The sequence below is a fragment of the Apteryx rowi genome, unplaced genomic scaffold (assembly GCF_003343035.1).
Source record: "Apteryx rowi isolate R43461 unplaced genomic scaffold, aptRow1 scaffold_10, whole genome shotgun sequence".
Lineage (NCBI taxonomy): Eukaryota > Metazoa > Chordata > Aves > Apterygiformes > Apterygidae > Apteryx > Apteryx rowi.
The window spans coordinates 3589536-3605075 of NW_020447197.1; the positions used below are offsets into that span (position 1 = coordinate 3589536).

General features: G+C 37.9%; 1 protein-coding gene across 7 annotated transcripts in view; it reads right to left on the reverse strand.

The window, feature by feature from the left end:
* The window catches only part of ECT2 (epithelial cell transforming 2), a 28902-nt gene extending 16168 nt beyond the window's left edge, over window positions 1-12734 (reverse strand). For 6 of the 7 annotated variants that reach the window (XR_003252888.1, XR_003252899.1, XM_026061952.1 and 3 more), the window contains exons 1-13: window positions 12570-12734; window positions 11995-12074; window positions 10600-10782; window positions 9940-10029; window positions 8835-8942; window positions 7627-7700; window positions 7379-7509; window positions 6250-6365; window positions 5994-6056; window positions 5332-5554; window positions 3648-3784; window positions 2793-2912; window positions 464-532 (exon numbers count right to left, since the gene is read on the reverse strand). Coding sequence is in view for 5 of the 7 variants with exons in the window: in XM_026061952.1 (XP_025917737.1) it covers window positions 464-532; window positions 2793-2912; window positions 3648-3784; window positions 5332-5554; window positions 5994-6056; window positions 6250-6365; window positions 7379-7509; window positions 7627-7700; window positions 8835-8942; window positions 9940-10029; window positions 10600-10782; window positions 11995-12074; window positions 12570-12699 (1524 nt within the window). In the remaining 2 variants the exon portion in view is untranslated. Of the gene's footprint in view, window positions 1-463; window positions 533-2792; window positions 2913-3647; window positions 3785-5331; window positions 5555-5993; window positions 6057-6249; window positions 6366-7378; window positions 7510-7626; window positions 7701-8834; window positions 8943-9939; window positions 10030-10599; window positions 10783-11994; window positions 12076-12569 lie in introns of those variants that run through there. The other variant, XM_026061968.1, reaches the window with a different exon arrangement.
* Window positions 12735-15540: the final 2806 nt, after the last annotated feature.

The following is a 15540-nucleotide window of genomic DNA, read 5'->3' on the forward strand; positions in this document are numbered from 1 at the left end:
TTCTGTACTGTGGAAAACAAGGAGTCCTTATGCACTTTTATATTTCAACGCTTGAAGGAGGAATGCAAGGTGTTCCTGTGAAAAGCAGTTTTTCCAAATTCTTTACTACTGATCAGAAGCAACAGACAGCTAAGTTTACAGGAAGAGTCCTTCTTAACATCTGAGGGAAAAGCATGTCTGTACTGTTTTGAATTAAAGTTCTCAAACCACATCTATTACAAGTGCGCAGGTATATACATTTCAGCTTGATTGTGTAAGCTTGGATTACCTCTACAAGCTAACTGTATCATCTAACTTGTAAATACTAATTCTAAACAGAAAATGCAGCAAGATAAACTAGTACTCTTCTTTCCCACTCAACAGTGATTTAATTGTGTTTGCCAGTTCCTACAAGTAGATTATTTATCTATAAAAGATAATAGTCTATAATAGATCTAAAGCATAAAGTGAGAAACAAACTTACATATCTAAGAATGATATCACCAATACTTCTGCTTTCAGTCCAATTCATCATAAGATCTTCCAGGTCTTCCTAAAATATATGCAGGGGTGGGAGAAGAAAATATGAGCCATCCAACCAAAACAGCCATCACAAGCCTCTGTACATAATATTTATGTACTGTGGGATAGTTTGCATGCCATTCCAACTGCCACACTTTGCTTGCTACATAAAAGAGAACTGTTGAGTATAGTTATGCTGGGCAAGAAGACATTTACTACTCTTAACTGATATATCTGATTAACAGCTCGTCAACTCCTCTTGACCAGACCTCTCTAGTTAAGTTTCTTCTCTAGTTCTAACTCAAAATAAAATCCAAGTTACAACCAAAGTTGAGACAGGAGACATGAATATGGAGAACTAGTTTAGAAGAATTACATTTACCAGAAGCAAAAGCTAGACTAACTGTGAGGATACATAGAAGATATTTATCTGTAGGATACTGTTGCGAGGAACACTATAAATAAAGACTGTAAAGCAAAAGTTATTGAATTATTAAACACTTTGCCACCACAGAAGCCAAACAGTACTTTGTTAGCATATGTAGCGTTAAAATAGTAAGTAATAATAATAATAATAATAAAATCCCAGCATTCCAGATCTCTAACACTGGTCCATTTACTGCATATCTTAACCCTGCTAGAATGTGAACTCCATAAAGCTGTAAGATGGACCAGTGTTCTGCCAAGCATATAGTCAGCATGGAAACATACAGCTAATAAAACAGGCAATCCTAAAATCTAAGCAACTTCAGATTAAGCCTCTGGTCTGTCAAACCAAACATACAGCTTTGAAGCAATGCAAGCAGAGTGTAGCAGTGCATCAGTACTAGACAACTCTGCCACAAGACAACACCACTGTGTCCACTAAACTACTGAACACATCAAGTGAAGTTTAAAAAAGTATATGCAGAGTATATGTAAAATTGAATTAATTGTAATTAGAAGAGTGCAAAACTAGTATAGGATTCCAAGTCCATAATAGAAGGCAGGATTGAAGCAGAACTAGCGTAGATTTCCCTCACTTGCTGCACCAGGGTGTCAAGGAAAGTGAGATCAAGCTGTTAAGCTTGTATCAGCTTGATAAGGATCAAGCTTATTCACTGTCAGCTTATAACAGGGCCACAAGGGCACAACCAAAGTTCAGGATTCACCTCAAGTGAAGGGGATCCATCATTAACATGGGTTTGTTTCTGCCATCTATCCTCTTATCTTAATCACACTGAAGAGGAAGGAAAGCAGACAACGACCACATCCATGCAACTTTTGTCTACAGCGCATGCTGTACAATCCTAGTTGTCACGCGAGCAAACATGCTCTGCTTTCCTTATCTCTGTGGGTACATATCAATAGCTATCAGTGATTAACTAGACATGATCCCAAGAATTAAAAAACAAAAAACCCACTTTGAGTTACAAGCATCAGTCCTCAAGGCCCTTTTTTTTAGGAGCCTATTGTTAAATGCAGACAGGAACAGATATATGCCATTATTTAACAGAGATTTTATGACTTCATATTTGATGAACACCAGCAACAATCTGCTGTGAGACCTAGTGGTGGTTTCTTGTAGCAGAGAGCTTAAAATCCAAATCAAAACATATGTTAAAAGAAATTAAGAGAACTCAAGAATACAATCTGATAGGGAACTTTAGTCAGCACTTAATGGGCTTCGATATCAGGTCAACATCTTTAGAGGTGGAAATCTAAGCCAGTTTTAAGGAGATGGTAATTTTTGAAAACTGGCTCAAAACCCTTTAAGGAAGGGTAAGTTTTTCCTACTAGGTGATAAAAGCCAATTTTCTTTAACATGAAGATACCTTACAGGAATATGTCTAGAGGCCAGAAAAAAAAAAATAAGGAATTTTCTTTTTTAGTTCCAGAGCTTTAGCTATCCTTGCAAGAGTCCTTGCTCTTTGCTTTAGTAGAAACACATGTTAAAAGCACTGTGAGATTTAGCTTCCCATTTAAGACCACTGGCCCTTTTGACCAATTTTGCATAGGTTATGGAAGACCTCTTATTGGAAGAGGTAATGAAATGGGAACAGGACAAGCCAGGTCATGAACGGCAATATTAATTACATGCAAAATACTCAAGATTCCAGCTCACATTTACAAATAAGTGTTAAATCCTAAAATGCATTTTGGATTCATGCATAACTCCATAGGTTGAACAGTACACAACATACTAGGTGAATTTATATCCATCCAGCAGATATGACTTAAAGCATGCAGATAACATTCTGAGTCAGTGTCAAAACTTTCCCTACAGAGGGGTTGTTACAGAAAAAGCTTGCCTTGATTTTAGTGTGCACATCAAGAATATCTGGAATACTGCCAAATATGGTCTTGATCTCTTCCTGTGCAAGGATTGGTCCTCCAAGTTGTCCTTCCTTTTCCAGCGGTACTTGAAACAACTGATGAATTAGAGGATAGAGGGAGGGGGGAAGAGACAGAGAAAGAAAGAGACCAACAGAGTCATTTACTAATTTCTCTTCTCCCTCCCATCCTCCCCTCACTGGGTTAGAAGTAGTTGTGAAAGTAGTCTTTTTCTTCCAGATCACACTTTTCTGCACAACCTTGAGGCATTCTGCATCCATTTAGCAAACTGTTATAGAGGAGGGGCTTTAAGACACAAGCACTGTTCTACACGTCACTACAGCTTAACCTCCTTTCATCTCTTTTTCTACTCAGACACATTTTAACTCATTTTTTAAGTATTTGATCAGCTGCAGTGGAAATGAACTTCCTAGAGCTGAAGCTTTTCATCTAAGCTGTTTGCTATTCTGATCTTCCTGGAGTATCTTAAAAAAGACCCCTTTACTAATACCTTAAAAACTAGAGTCATGAAGATACTATTTTCTTGAAGTTTGGTATTTCCATACCAACTACAAACCCCACTACAGATCCAAGGTTATAAGTTCAGCCTTTTTGATTTAGATAATAAATGTTTTTAACACATCATTTTACTGACACAAGACTTACTTTCCACTATTGTCTTTTATGGACCTCCAAAACTCCCAAACCCTCAAAAGGCTGAGGATCACAGGTTGGGGGGAGGAAGCAGGGGAAGGGGAAAAATACCCACTGATCTAAAACGCTAGATGTCTTATTATAGCTGAAGAAAAGCACCTGCTTTAAAACCAGCTTACCTGAATGATTGTTGTGAGGATATCAACGTAGTTACTTTCTGTCTGATACAATTCCTTTGCAACCTGCCATCTTGCAGACTGCTTCAGTGGCAGAGGAGTTGAGTTTTTAGAAGGCCTTGCACAGGATTTTGGTGTTTCTGATGAGGAGATATTAGCAAAAGAGAACAGAGCTCTATTACAACACAGTCCCTGTAAAGCTCACCCTTAAAGACAGAAACCTTCAAAATTCTCAGGGCCTTTATTAAGCTATTCTGTAGGTTATTCTGCAGGTAACAGARGTCTTTAGAGAATTACTTTATTACAGCCCTATTGTAAAATAGTAACAATAATATATTATTCTTCAAAATTAATCTTAAACTGGTAGACCATTTATTGGTCGTCCAATGACTTAACCTTCTTATGTTACATAGAAACTGARGGTTAGATGCTGAACATTATTTATACATATGGTATGTACATATGTATTTTTCTATTTTTAATTTGCCATGTAAGCAGTTATCTTTCAGCTGCCAACTACCCTTGCATTAAGTATGTAGCTCAAAGCCATTTATTACGATCAGTATTCCCTTCCAAATTTACAATGTTTTATCCTATYAGAAAAAAAATTAGAGACACAAGTCATTATCTCTTAAAGCTTAACCTGATGGCAGTCTGGGGCACTCTTAGTTTTTAATACTTATATGTGTATTTGATAGCAGAGAACCTTACTCAATCATTCTGATGTCAAAGTTCATTACTATCACAGTCTGAAATAAGTACCTTACCTGTAGTTTTCAAAATAGCAATCTTTTTGAAACTGCCTGCTGATGTTGTATTAGAAGAAACTTCCATGTCAGGGGATACAAGAGCATTAGCATTATCTAAGAAAGCTGGTCTTTGAGAGTAGGCTGATCCTTACTGCATTCCTTCTGAATTATCACTTACAGGCTGTGCCTCATGGAAATTACTTATTTGAGCTGTATACAGTTTTCTACCAGTAGTAACTCCTGATACCTCCTCTGTACGATGGAACTGAGACTTGTTTTTAAATTCAGGTACCAGCTTTTGACTAATCCACGATTTTGCAGTTTCCTCTCTTCCACAAGAACTATGCACAAAAACATTAAAAGCTCTTTGCCAATTAACTGATCAAAACAAGATGGCGATTTATACTCTTGTGAAGTTTTGAGTATAACACAGTTTGTTGGCATAAATAGGGTTACCTCAACAGAACACTTCAAAGGTCCAGGAGGAGTGGGCTTTGCAGGAATTTTCCCTTTAGTTCCTTTAGGAAAGGATCCTTTGTCCTCATCTCTGAGTATCCTACTGCAGGGGTTTTTAGATGGTTTACTGTTAACTACATTGCTTATTTGCTGCAGATTTTCAGCAGAGTATTCCAAGCATTTTTGAGTAATGCTGTCCTGTGCTTTCTATTTATCAACTGCAAATCTTTCCTTGTTTTCCTTCAGATTTGAATACGCTTATTATGATGACAGGAGGCAGCCTGGCCTCTGTCTGCACCTGAATTCCTCACTCACTCTTATTCTGCTTTCTACATACTTTGAAAAGGAGAAAGCCTGGAATTACTCAGGAAACTTGTAGCAGAACCTGTAAGACTTCCCCCACCACTACCATTACGACTTGTACAACTTGCAGCGAGCTCCTAATCATTGCAAATGTGTCTGAAGGAAGGTTTTAGCTCTACCTCCATTGGTAGTACTTGACTCTGGAGTGTTAGAAATATCCAGCAAGGACCCAATGGAAAGCGAGTGTTCAGCTGATGGGCGTTTCCGAGGAGGGAACGGAGACATATCAGTTTCTCTGGTCAGTTGGGCAAGAGTCTCTTTCAAACGTCTTCTTTTACGGTTGCTGTTTGGTGTATTCAGAGAAAGCAGTGACACAGACTTTTTGAGGCCTGGACTCTCCGACTGTAGAAAAAGAAGAAAGTTTAGCTTCATATTTTCACTTGCTGTTTCCAGCTCAACTCAGTGCAAAGATGATGGGTTAGTTTTAGAGATGAGTTCACGAAATTCTTCTTAGGAAAGTTTAGGGAATCCAGACAAAGCACTTACTTTTAATTGGAAGCTACACTAATATTTTGTCTGAATAATAAGTTTGACCTTTTGGAAGCAGGAAAAAGGTTTTCCAATGCTAGCAAATTCCACATGGCAAGCATAAGAGAACCATATATTAGTTGCTAAGTCAAGAGCAGACAGGCAGGCCACTTACATTCTTCAAATTAGCATGTTAGGTGTAAAATTTATAATGGCTTATCTGGAATTTAAATGTTGCTTTAAGAAGTTAAATCTCCGACTCCTACTGCAAATGCTAATTTTACAAGCTCCTTACTGCATGAGTTCAACATACCTTTTCAAATAAATACATGGACTCCCCAGCTCTGGCATCCATTTGAATGCTTCCCCAGAACCACTGAAGAAGGAAGAAAACAAACCCAACATATTATAGGGCTTCACATGCAGTTAAGAACATTCAAAATATGTATTTAAATTAAGATAGCTTGCATACCCATATGCAAACATGTGGCTTATTCTGAAAAGGTAAATTTGTCTCACATACTGGGTAGCATACGGTAATATTCTTTTAAGAATTTATCAATACTTACCTCTTGCTTTACAATATAAAGCTTTTTTAAAGGTTCAAATGGAAGATCTTTTACTGTATTTTCTTCAACCACTAAGTGTGTGCACCTTTCATCACCAACTGGTAAATAATGTCCTCCTAGATAAAGAAAATAAGATGAACTAGCAGAACTTCAGAAGATTACATTTAGAAATTAGTAGCTTACTTAATAGTTTTGTGACACCTAATATTAGTGGGAGAAGAACCAAGGAGAGGTGAACTCTTTAGTGTGCCAGTCAGTTGCTGGGCTTACGTTACACCCCGATCCTAAAAGCTGTCTACTGCTGGCAGTAAGTAGGATGTAGCATGAAATAGTGAAGTATGCATTGAAAAGCCAAGAGAACCTGGAGTTCAGAGGGCTTTAAAACCTCTCTAGTGGTAAATGCAGCATTCGTCTGAAAAGCTTTTCTTGTTTCTTAGAAGAGCAAGCCAGGAATAGTCACTCTAACTATATCCACAAGCTAGACATACACAACCCATGTATGTCACAACTTTACAAGTAGTTTTAGGTAAAAGAGGTCAGGAAGAAAAGCAAAACTACCCAACTTTAATCTGTTTTGAGGAAGCCTTGCTGTTACAAGCTTGCTCTATTTCCATTTCTGTAGTTCTGTTTGTACACTTTAGAAATACAGGACTGGAGACTGTCAGTGATCTGTTAGGTCATTACTGTCAATAAGATTCTTTGCATTGTACTACACTACCAAAATATGAAAATCTTCCAGTGATGCTTCATATCAAAATTGTAAACATTATATAATTCACAGAAAGCATGTACAAAGTTACTTGACACAAAACTTATCAGAACTTAAGCAGAAAATACATGGTAYGTAGCAGATTTTCCAGGATAGCTTCAAGCATCCTGTAATTATTTCTTTTTAAAATTGTATAGTTTCATTCAGACTTGGAAGTTTAAAGTCTTTAGTATTTACAGAAACTTATGCTCACACTGACATCTAAAAAGCAATTTGGCTTTCAAAGTTGAAGATTCTTCATTAAAACTTTAGGATTCATGATCCAGCATTTTAGCTTCAGTGAAATATTTGTACTAGTGAAATATTTATCAGATATAATCCCCATTCTTTTCCCATAGGTTAACTTTCATAAACAATAACCTTGCATTTCTGTCATTTCTTCCATGTTAGTTTTCTCTTCATCAGAGAACCCAAGGAAACTTAACATGCAGTCCTGGAAGGGAGGAACCTTGAACTGATTTCTAAAGTCATCATCAGCTGCACAGAAATCACTGAAAAGAGATGCACAGAAAGAGCCACTAAATCAGTGGTATGTCACTTTAAACACAAGTTTACAACACTGCTAACAAATCAGGGGTAAGTTTGGGGGAGGGAAAGCAAACACCTACATTTCATTCCTTTTCTCCCAAGCCTTATAAATCCACTCAGCTTTCATGATAGGAGTACCTAGACTCACAGCAATCTACAAAACAGGAAGATACAAGCTATAACAAGTGAATTGTCCATTTAAGTCCTTTCCATATCAAGAAAAATTCATAACATTACCTTTACTTTAAGGCAAATACTGCAAAAGATGAACATATTCTTTCAAGAATAATGTTTGACAGTGCTTTTACAGTTAAAAGTTACAATATATTAACTCTGCAGTGACTAACAGATATTATCAATAGCTATTTCAACATTTACTCAGAAGTGCACTGTTAGCCTGATATCCTTCACCACTCACAAAAATGCAAAACCAAATCCCAGTTCCAGTTGAGCGCAGGACCATTCTTCTTCTTTCTATACTTTGTATAAAGACAAGCAGCCCAGCCTGCTTTCACTAAAGAGAAGACAACTATTCCAAAGGTGACTTCCATGACTACTTGAGAAAGATTGTTAGGTTCTCCTACTTTTTTTGTTTTGAGTTGGCAGAAMGGAATGTTTGAACTGAATTAGAAACTCCTTCAACTGGAAGATTAGAAAGACAAACTAGGAAAAAAAAAAGCAACAGCTGACTAACAATTCAAACAAGGGAGAGTCAAGAGAGGTTACGTTGGCATTGCTATGCCCACTCATCTATGGTGCAAGCTGCAAATTAAATTGTATTCACTACTTAACTGAAGATGTCCTGAAGGATGCCATTCTGATGTTATTAGCAGTTAGAAAAAAAGCAGTATTTAAGCTTTCAAGTCTTTCTTAATATAACAAAAATAATTTTTAAGAGAAGATGCACAAAAATTGGGTTCAGTATTTCGCAAGTTACTTTGAAGCTTATCATTTGGATAGGCAAACAAAGTAGGCATATTGTAATATAAACATTTTTTGGTTGATGYGAAGATAATGTTAGTACTTAAGCATTTTGGTTCTTGTTATTTACTATACCGGTCTATTATAAACTTTCCTGCATTCAAGCAATTTCTATTATTTGGAACAATATTAGAGACAAAAAGGTGTCAAAGCTCAACACCAGATGGAGATAAGCTTGCAGTTAACAATTCATTGTTGTTAGTACAGAAAAAGCAGTAACTTACAAACTGAAGTATAAATTACAGACTCAGTCTACAAGAGCTGAATTCTGAAAGTTTCCTTGGAGCATCAACTCAAGCTTACATACTCTGAATTTGTCTCCTTGTGTTGAGTTAGCCACCAGATGTGTAACTTTTGAGCTAAAGTCTCTTCGAATAATTCCACCCATATGATGAACCAAGGTCACCAGCTTAACCTGAAAATTAAAGGTGAAAAATTTTCAGTACACCTTTTGAAGTATGTGGTGCAGAGTGAAAGAGGTACAAACATGGTTTACAATGTCACTTGCAGGAGGTACACCAAACGATTAGGAATGAAATGCTCCATTTTGTTCTGGAGTTAAAACAAACTGTTAAGAAGATATAGCTGGTACACTGGAAGAACTGGTAACCCCTTTCTTAAGGTTTTATACGGCCTTGCTGTGCAGCTTGAGGAAGACCATCCAAGCCACCACTATTCTCGTGATCATCATACATAATGCCTTTGCCTTTTCACATGCTAGAAAAGAGAGTCATGTTATCCATCACTGATATGGCCAATTCTACCTGAAACAATTGCCAAAAGTTTACATAAAAAAAAGTGCAATCTGTCCAGTTTGAATCCAGCTGATCAAACCTAACTACTAGCCCTAACACTAGGTATAATTTTCATACATCTTCTTGTCCAGATGAAGATATAGAGCCATATTACCAATTCCCAGGTGTCTAATATGGAAATTAAGTGCCAACTGCATCACTAAAACAGAAAAGCAAAGTGCTAGAGTAACTAACCACTTAGTACTCAGATATGCCAAGACTAAAATACAAGACAGCATGGCCATTAGGTGCTCTGAATAGAGCTCCAAAGTTTTATTCAACCACACCGTTGCCTGTACAAGTAAGAGGATGTTATTGGGTAAAGGGTATCTTATCTGAAGTTTACACTGACAAATCTTTAAGACCTGTCGAATTTCAATTGTTTAATGGCATTCAAAAGCCATATCACAGGACCTGGACAAGGAAACAGTTTTGTTCCCACCCTCAAATATCACTTCTTTGGGGAGAAAAACAAAAACCCAAATGCAACTCATTCCTCCATAGGACCTCTAGTCATGGTTAAACCAACCCTAGGTGATAGAACTGAAGAGTATTTTGAAATTAAGTTAAACATAGTTTTACCAATCCAAAACAAAGAGGTGAAAAAAAAAATCTTACTAATTCATCTTTCTTTCTGAATCCTGTAAAGCACAGTACCAAGTTCAACATACTTGCACAGTACAGTGGACGACATGAGAAAGGTAAAGGCTGAAACAGAAGTAGTTGGTTTATTAGTAAAATGCATGCAGTTTCTAATAAAAATTTAACATCGTCTTTAACACAGTTCTACTGTTCCTAGTATGAAAATGCATTATACACTAATTCAAGTCTGTGCACTCAGTTATGCTTCAGCTTCAGACTTGCCAGCGTTCTGATAAAGCAACTAGAGCATCCTCAAGTCCTGATGGCAGTGCTCCACCCTTTTTTTCTTCCCCAACCCACCTCCTTCTATGTAAAAGCCTTTGGAAATATAAAGGGTCTGCTAGACCATCATTTGCACGCTGCCTTTCATAATGGCATAATCCCAGCTGTTGGGTCAATAACTTCCACAACTACTGCAGTAGTTGTAGTCTTACGACTGTCTACCTGTCCTTCTCACTCAATACTCTAACACAATACTCTAAAAYGGTATTAGAAATCTGCTTTCCTCAAAATTCTCTTAGTGAGAATACTTGTGACTGGCAAAGCAAAACATACAAGGATTTTGTTTTGAACACTTAATATTTAGAACTTGCTGTATGAGAGAACTACTCGGCTGATTTCATAAAAAGCACGTACCTCTCCTTTCCGTGCACAGTGCAGTACTACTGGAGGTCCAACAACACGGCAGTCTGCTTTGTAGAGGTTGTTAAAGATAGAATCTTGGAAGTCTGTTACAACRAACACCGTCTCAAACTCTGGGGAGTCAGAATCTCCAAGCTCTTCTATTGTGTCCATCTTTATGTAGGGCACTTTAATTTCCTTGATTTATAGAGGTTGGGGGAGGAAGGGAAGCATCATTCAAGCAACATATTTAAAGTAGCATCATAATTCAACTCATTTTTATTTTGGACCAGTAGAGGGGAAAAAAGCAAAGAAAAAAAGGTAAATGCAAAGACCGTTCAGATTTCACTGACAGCCTCTTAAGATGTATTTGTCAAAGCTAGACGAGTTGCATCATTCCTTAGCATAAGAATAGCTACGAACTGCACCTAAAAAATTCTTAAAACAATTCTTTCTTTTGAAGAACAAGAATTGTAGTTATTTTAGTAGTTTAAGTATCAGTTCACACACACAACATAGTATTGGCAAAAATCTATACATGGAGGGTGGGGGAGAACCCTAATCAAGCACGCATGCTTAATGAAATTTCTCCTTCTAGATTGTCAGAACAGCCTAAGGTACTTCTGGATACTACCATCAGCTACAGTTTAACAAGGAGAGCTTGCAGAAGCAAGCCTCATGTGGCATAAGATCTAAAGTACAGAAATCAATTTAGTTCATTTCTTGATATTTCTAAAGGGTTAAAAAAAAAAAAAATTTGGTCTGTTCCAATTTCAATCATTACTTCCAAATTTTCTTTTCTAGGTTTTTCWCATCAAGAAACAGAGAACCACTTTTCACACTTAATTTTAAGTGCGGCTCTCAACTGAAATAGAGAGGTCAATTAACCAATTACGAAGCCAGTTCATAGCAAAAACTTATGAAAGTGTTGATTGAATATAAGCATGCATTTGAATGCCTCCTTTGATCTTTCTATCCCCTTGTTAGAAAACACAGCTAAGTAAGATCTGCAGATATTACTTCCATAGTTGAGAAAGTGTTTAAAAAAAAAAAGTGCCAATTTTGACGTGAGCTTCAAATGACACTATCAGAAACATTAGCTTATTTTGTGACCACTATGCCCAGTTAATAGAAAATAAACATATTTGCACATTTCAGTCCCAGTGAAGTGCAACATGCTGCATGCAATCACACGTGCTTAATTGCATGACATACCATATGAATAATACTTTTTATTAGTTTTTCTTCTGATTTACCAGGACTAGTTTCCTTTATCTTTATAACTGGTACTTCCATTATCTTAATGGTCTGTGGAAGAGGAGAACTTTAGTACAAAATCAGCAAGTTACTAGGGGAGTCTAAAACTGCACCATCTCATTATGGTGACTGTTTTATGTCAGACCCACATACCTCCAAGGCTTTCAGAAGCTCTTCACGTTTCCCTGCCTCCTGAACCAGAACCACTCTTGTTTCTATTTGAGGCATTTCTTCTGTTTAGAAAAAACAAAGATAATATTCATATTTCAATAGAAAAATCCATCTTGGTCCTAAATCAAGCAATAATGTAAAGAAAAGGTTGACTGTATCCTGTCAAAATACCTTCTTTTTTTTTTTTAAATCAGGAACAAGCTAGATCTTAAAAATAAATGTTGCCTTAAGAAGCCTGTCCTTTTATTTAGGCATACCTAACTGATCATACATCCCAACTTTTAGAAGTGAAGTTAATCATCTTGTGCTTTTTCTCCCTTTACTGATACAGCTTTCAAAAACCTGAGGAGGAAGGGACAAGTGTTGCCTCCATGGTCTTTAATCCAGAAAAGGGCCACTGGATTTTGGCTACTGCATTACAGGCAAATAGAAATACTATAATTACACTACATACAATTTTGTCGTTAAGCAAAACACTTTCAGTTTTCCAAAACTACCAAATATCTAAAAAGTCGCTGTAAAAATATGATAGTATTAAAACTGACTTCTCCCATTACCTTCAACATCCAAAACAGATCCAGGAAATATGTTCTCTTTTGAGTTTTCTATAATTTTTGAATCTAGAACAGAAGAATCAGCCAAGAGACTCCTCCCGGTTTCAGACATCAGTGTACTGTTGTCAGCCATGATTAAGTCTTAAGTTTCTCTCTTCAGCACCTAGAAGACAGATGCAATAATTTAAGTTTCAACTGCAAAAAAAGCTCATTAATAAGAAGAGTCCTATGAATAAGGCAATCAAGCAACTTTAGACTTCTGAAAAAACATTTAGACTCTTACTAAAATCCCACTCACACTGCTAGAGTAATTCTGAAAGAATACCAGGAGTCAAAACCTCACAGAAAGGACTGAAAACAAACCTATTACAGAAATGGTTTTAGGCAGGTTGCTCGCCACAGAAATCATTCATTTGTACAGAAAGCTGCACAGAGGGGGGACTTGAACCGAGCAGCAGGGAAACAAGGAGTCTAGTGTTCACCAAAAAAACATTTCATCATAAAACACTGACAAGGTGAAATCACTTGTTTGCTTCACTGATAAACTATTAATTATGAGCGTGATATGAGACAAAGATTAGCATTGTTGATCTAGAACATTAGTAGAAGAATTAGGGTACATAAAGCATCTTGCTAAAATTTCCCTTTTTAGGTGAACTGGGCAGCATTACTTTGGTTTAATATTAGAGTCAGTGAAAGTGACCACCCAGGGAGTATAAGCAGCAGACCTTAAACACAGAAATACTAGGTTCCTCAAAAGTAATGAAAGTCCCTATGCAGTTAATAAGCATATATATAGGTCTAGATGTACGATCTATTGTACGGTCCTACATTAACTATAACACAGGAAAAGTGCCCATTCATCCTCAGATAAAGAGATTCTACCTTCTCACAAACAGAATATAGCTGTGCCCTTCCTGCCCATCAAACAAATTTGCTGCACACTGGAAAAATCTTAATCCTTTCATATTTTGTACAGGTAGCTACCTGAATCTTGTACCAGAAGATTCGTTCCAAGACACCTGCCCAAAATGTAGCACTTTTTCTTCTGTGCATCCAAAAGTACGCATTTCCCGTGACTCACTCATGCAAATTTAAATATTTGTGCAGTGATAGCAATACCTGGAATACCCTCTGTATCTGAACTGCTGTAGTGACATAACTCCTGTATTTCTTTGATGAAAGTAGCTCTCCTTATGATTGTAAATGCCCTTTTAAAAACTCAACCCCAAAATAATACATTAAAGCATTGCCTGAAAGAGGACTGCTGAGGTAGTAAAACCCAGGATAGCAGTATCCACCATTTTTCAAGTGTTGTAATGACTGTCCAATTAGGCAGAAAAGTAAAATCAGAAGACTAAAAACTGGGAGTTTTGCCATGACAGCAATATGGGGGGGAGGGGGGGAGTTTGTCTTCTAGAGTTCAGGAGATCACGTCTGAGACTTTGGATAGGATACATAATGTCTTCATACCACATCAGATAAGCTCCTGACACTGCATTGAGCAATATGCAAATACCACAAACCTATCATAAGCCTAGGTATATTCAACTATCAAAACTGCCAACTTTGTTGCAATTATAATGCCACACACAGCTCTGCATAGTATGGTCCTCTCTTCTGCCTATCTTCTCTCCTTATCTGCAAGGATACCACAAGCACTACAATAGAAGGATAACTAAGAACAGGTTGGGAAGAGCTGAAGCAAAACAGAGCAGTGTTCAGGCACTGAAGCAGTGGATCCCTGAGAAACATATGACAAAGAAGTTGCACTGTGGCCAGGAACCCAAGCCCTTAAAGGAGGAGGAAGCCCTAGTTGCTCCACTGCTGCCTTGTCTTGCAGGCTCCATGGAACCAAGTTTCCTAGCAGTGGGTCCTGGCCACACAGCTAGATTTTATCTTTTGTAGAAGAAAGACCTAGCATGAGGAAAAAGTAACCTCATCCAGAAAAGGTCTTTAGGGCATCACCTGTCCAGAAGGTTATGAAAATACCATCAGGAACAGTTATACATTTACCTTTTAATTTAGCAATGTGGACAGGGGATAATCTTGGAAGATTCCGCATTGTTAGTCATTATTACAGGACAGGCAATTTTATGTAAAATTAAACAAACAAACAAAAAAAGCTCCAGTTAAGGGTGCAACTAAATTAAAACCCTATAAGCTCTTAACCAAAAAAAAAAAAGTCTGTCACAAAGGAGCACTGATATGATTCCCATCATGCTGCTGTTGTTATACCTAACTACTTGTACATGAGCATGCACTTTCAAAGAGCCGCATAGTATATCAGGAAGAAGCCCATACTGTGGTCTGCACATGGAATTTTTTATGTGCTTTTCCAATGTTTTTTTTTTACAATCCTCTATTACAGTGATCATATCCAACTTTTTTTACTACCCTCTATTATAGGTGTCACAGATTAAATAACGACGTAATACTACTAGTCACTGGACTCGGACATTGACAGTTCCAAGAAATGGAAGAGAATGAACAGCGCACACAGAAGCCACAAACAACACATCCCCCCCTCACATAAAAGGCAGCAAGAGGCACCATCGCTACAGAATTCAGGTAGTCCATCAGTGCACTTACAAACGACACCCCAGTCACCTGGGGAGTGCCTGAAGGTTACAGAACACCCACGTCCCCAAATATATATGCTTTTAAGCAAGGAGATAATATTAGTCTTGCCCCGCTGTTTGTTTCCCTCCAGAGGAGCCACCCAGTAGAGAGACCAGGCTGCTGTGGTGTTGGGAGGAGGCCAGAGGCCAGATTAGATACCACCACCTACTCTAAGGTTATGAAGCTAGCAGGTGCAGGGGAGAGCCCGCTGAAGGCCCGGGGAGACCCCGGAGCGGTGCAGCGCAGCGGAGCTCCCCACGAAGGCCTAGGCCTCGCAGGTGCCCTCGGCGCAACTCCCCCCCCCCGGCCCACCTCGGCCTGCCCCGCCCCAGGCCGCCCGCAGCCCAGCGCC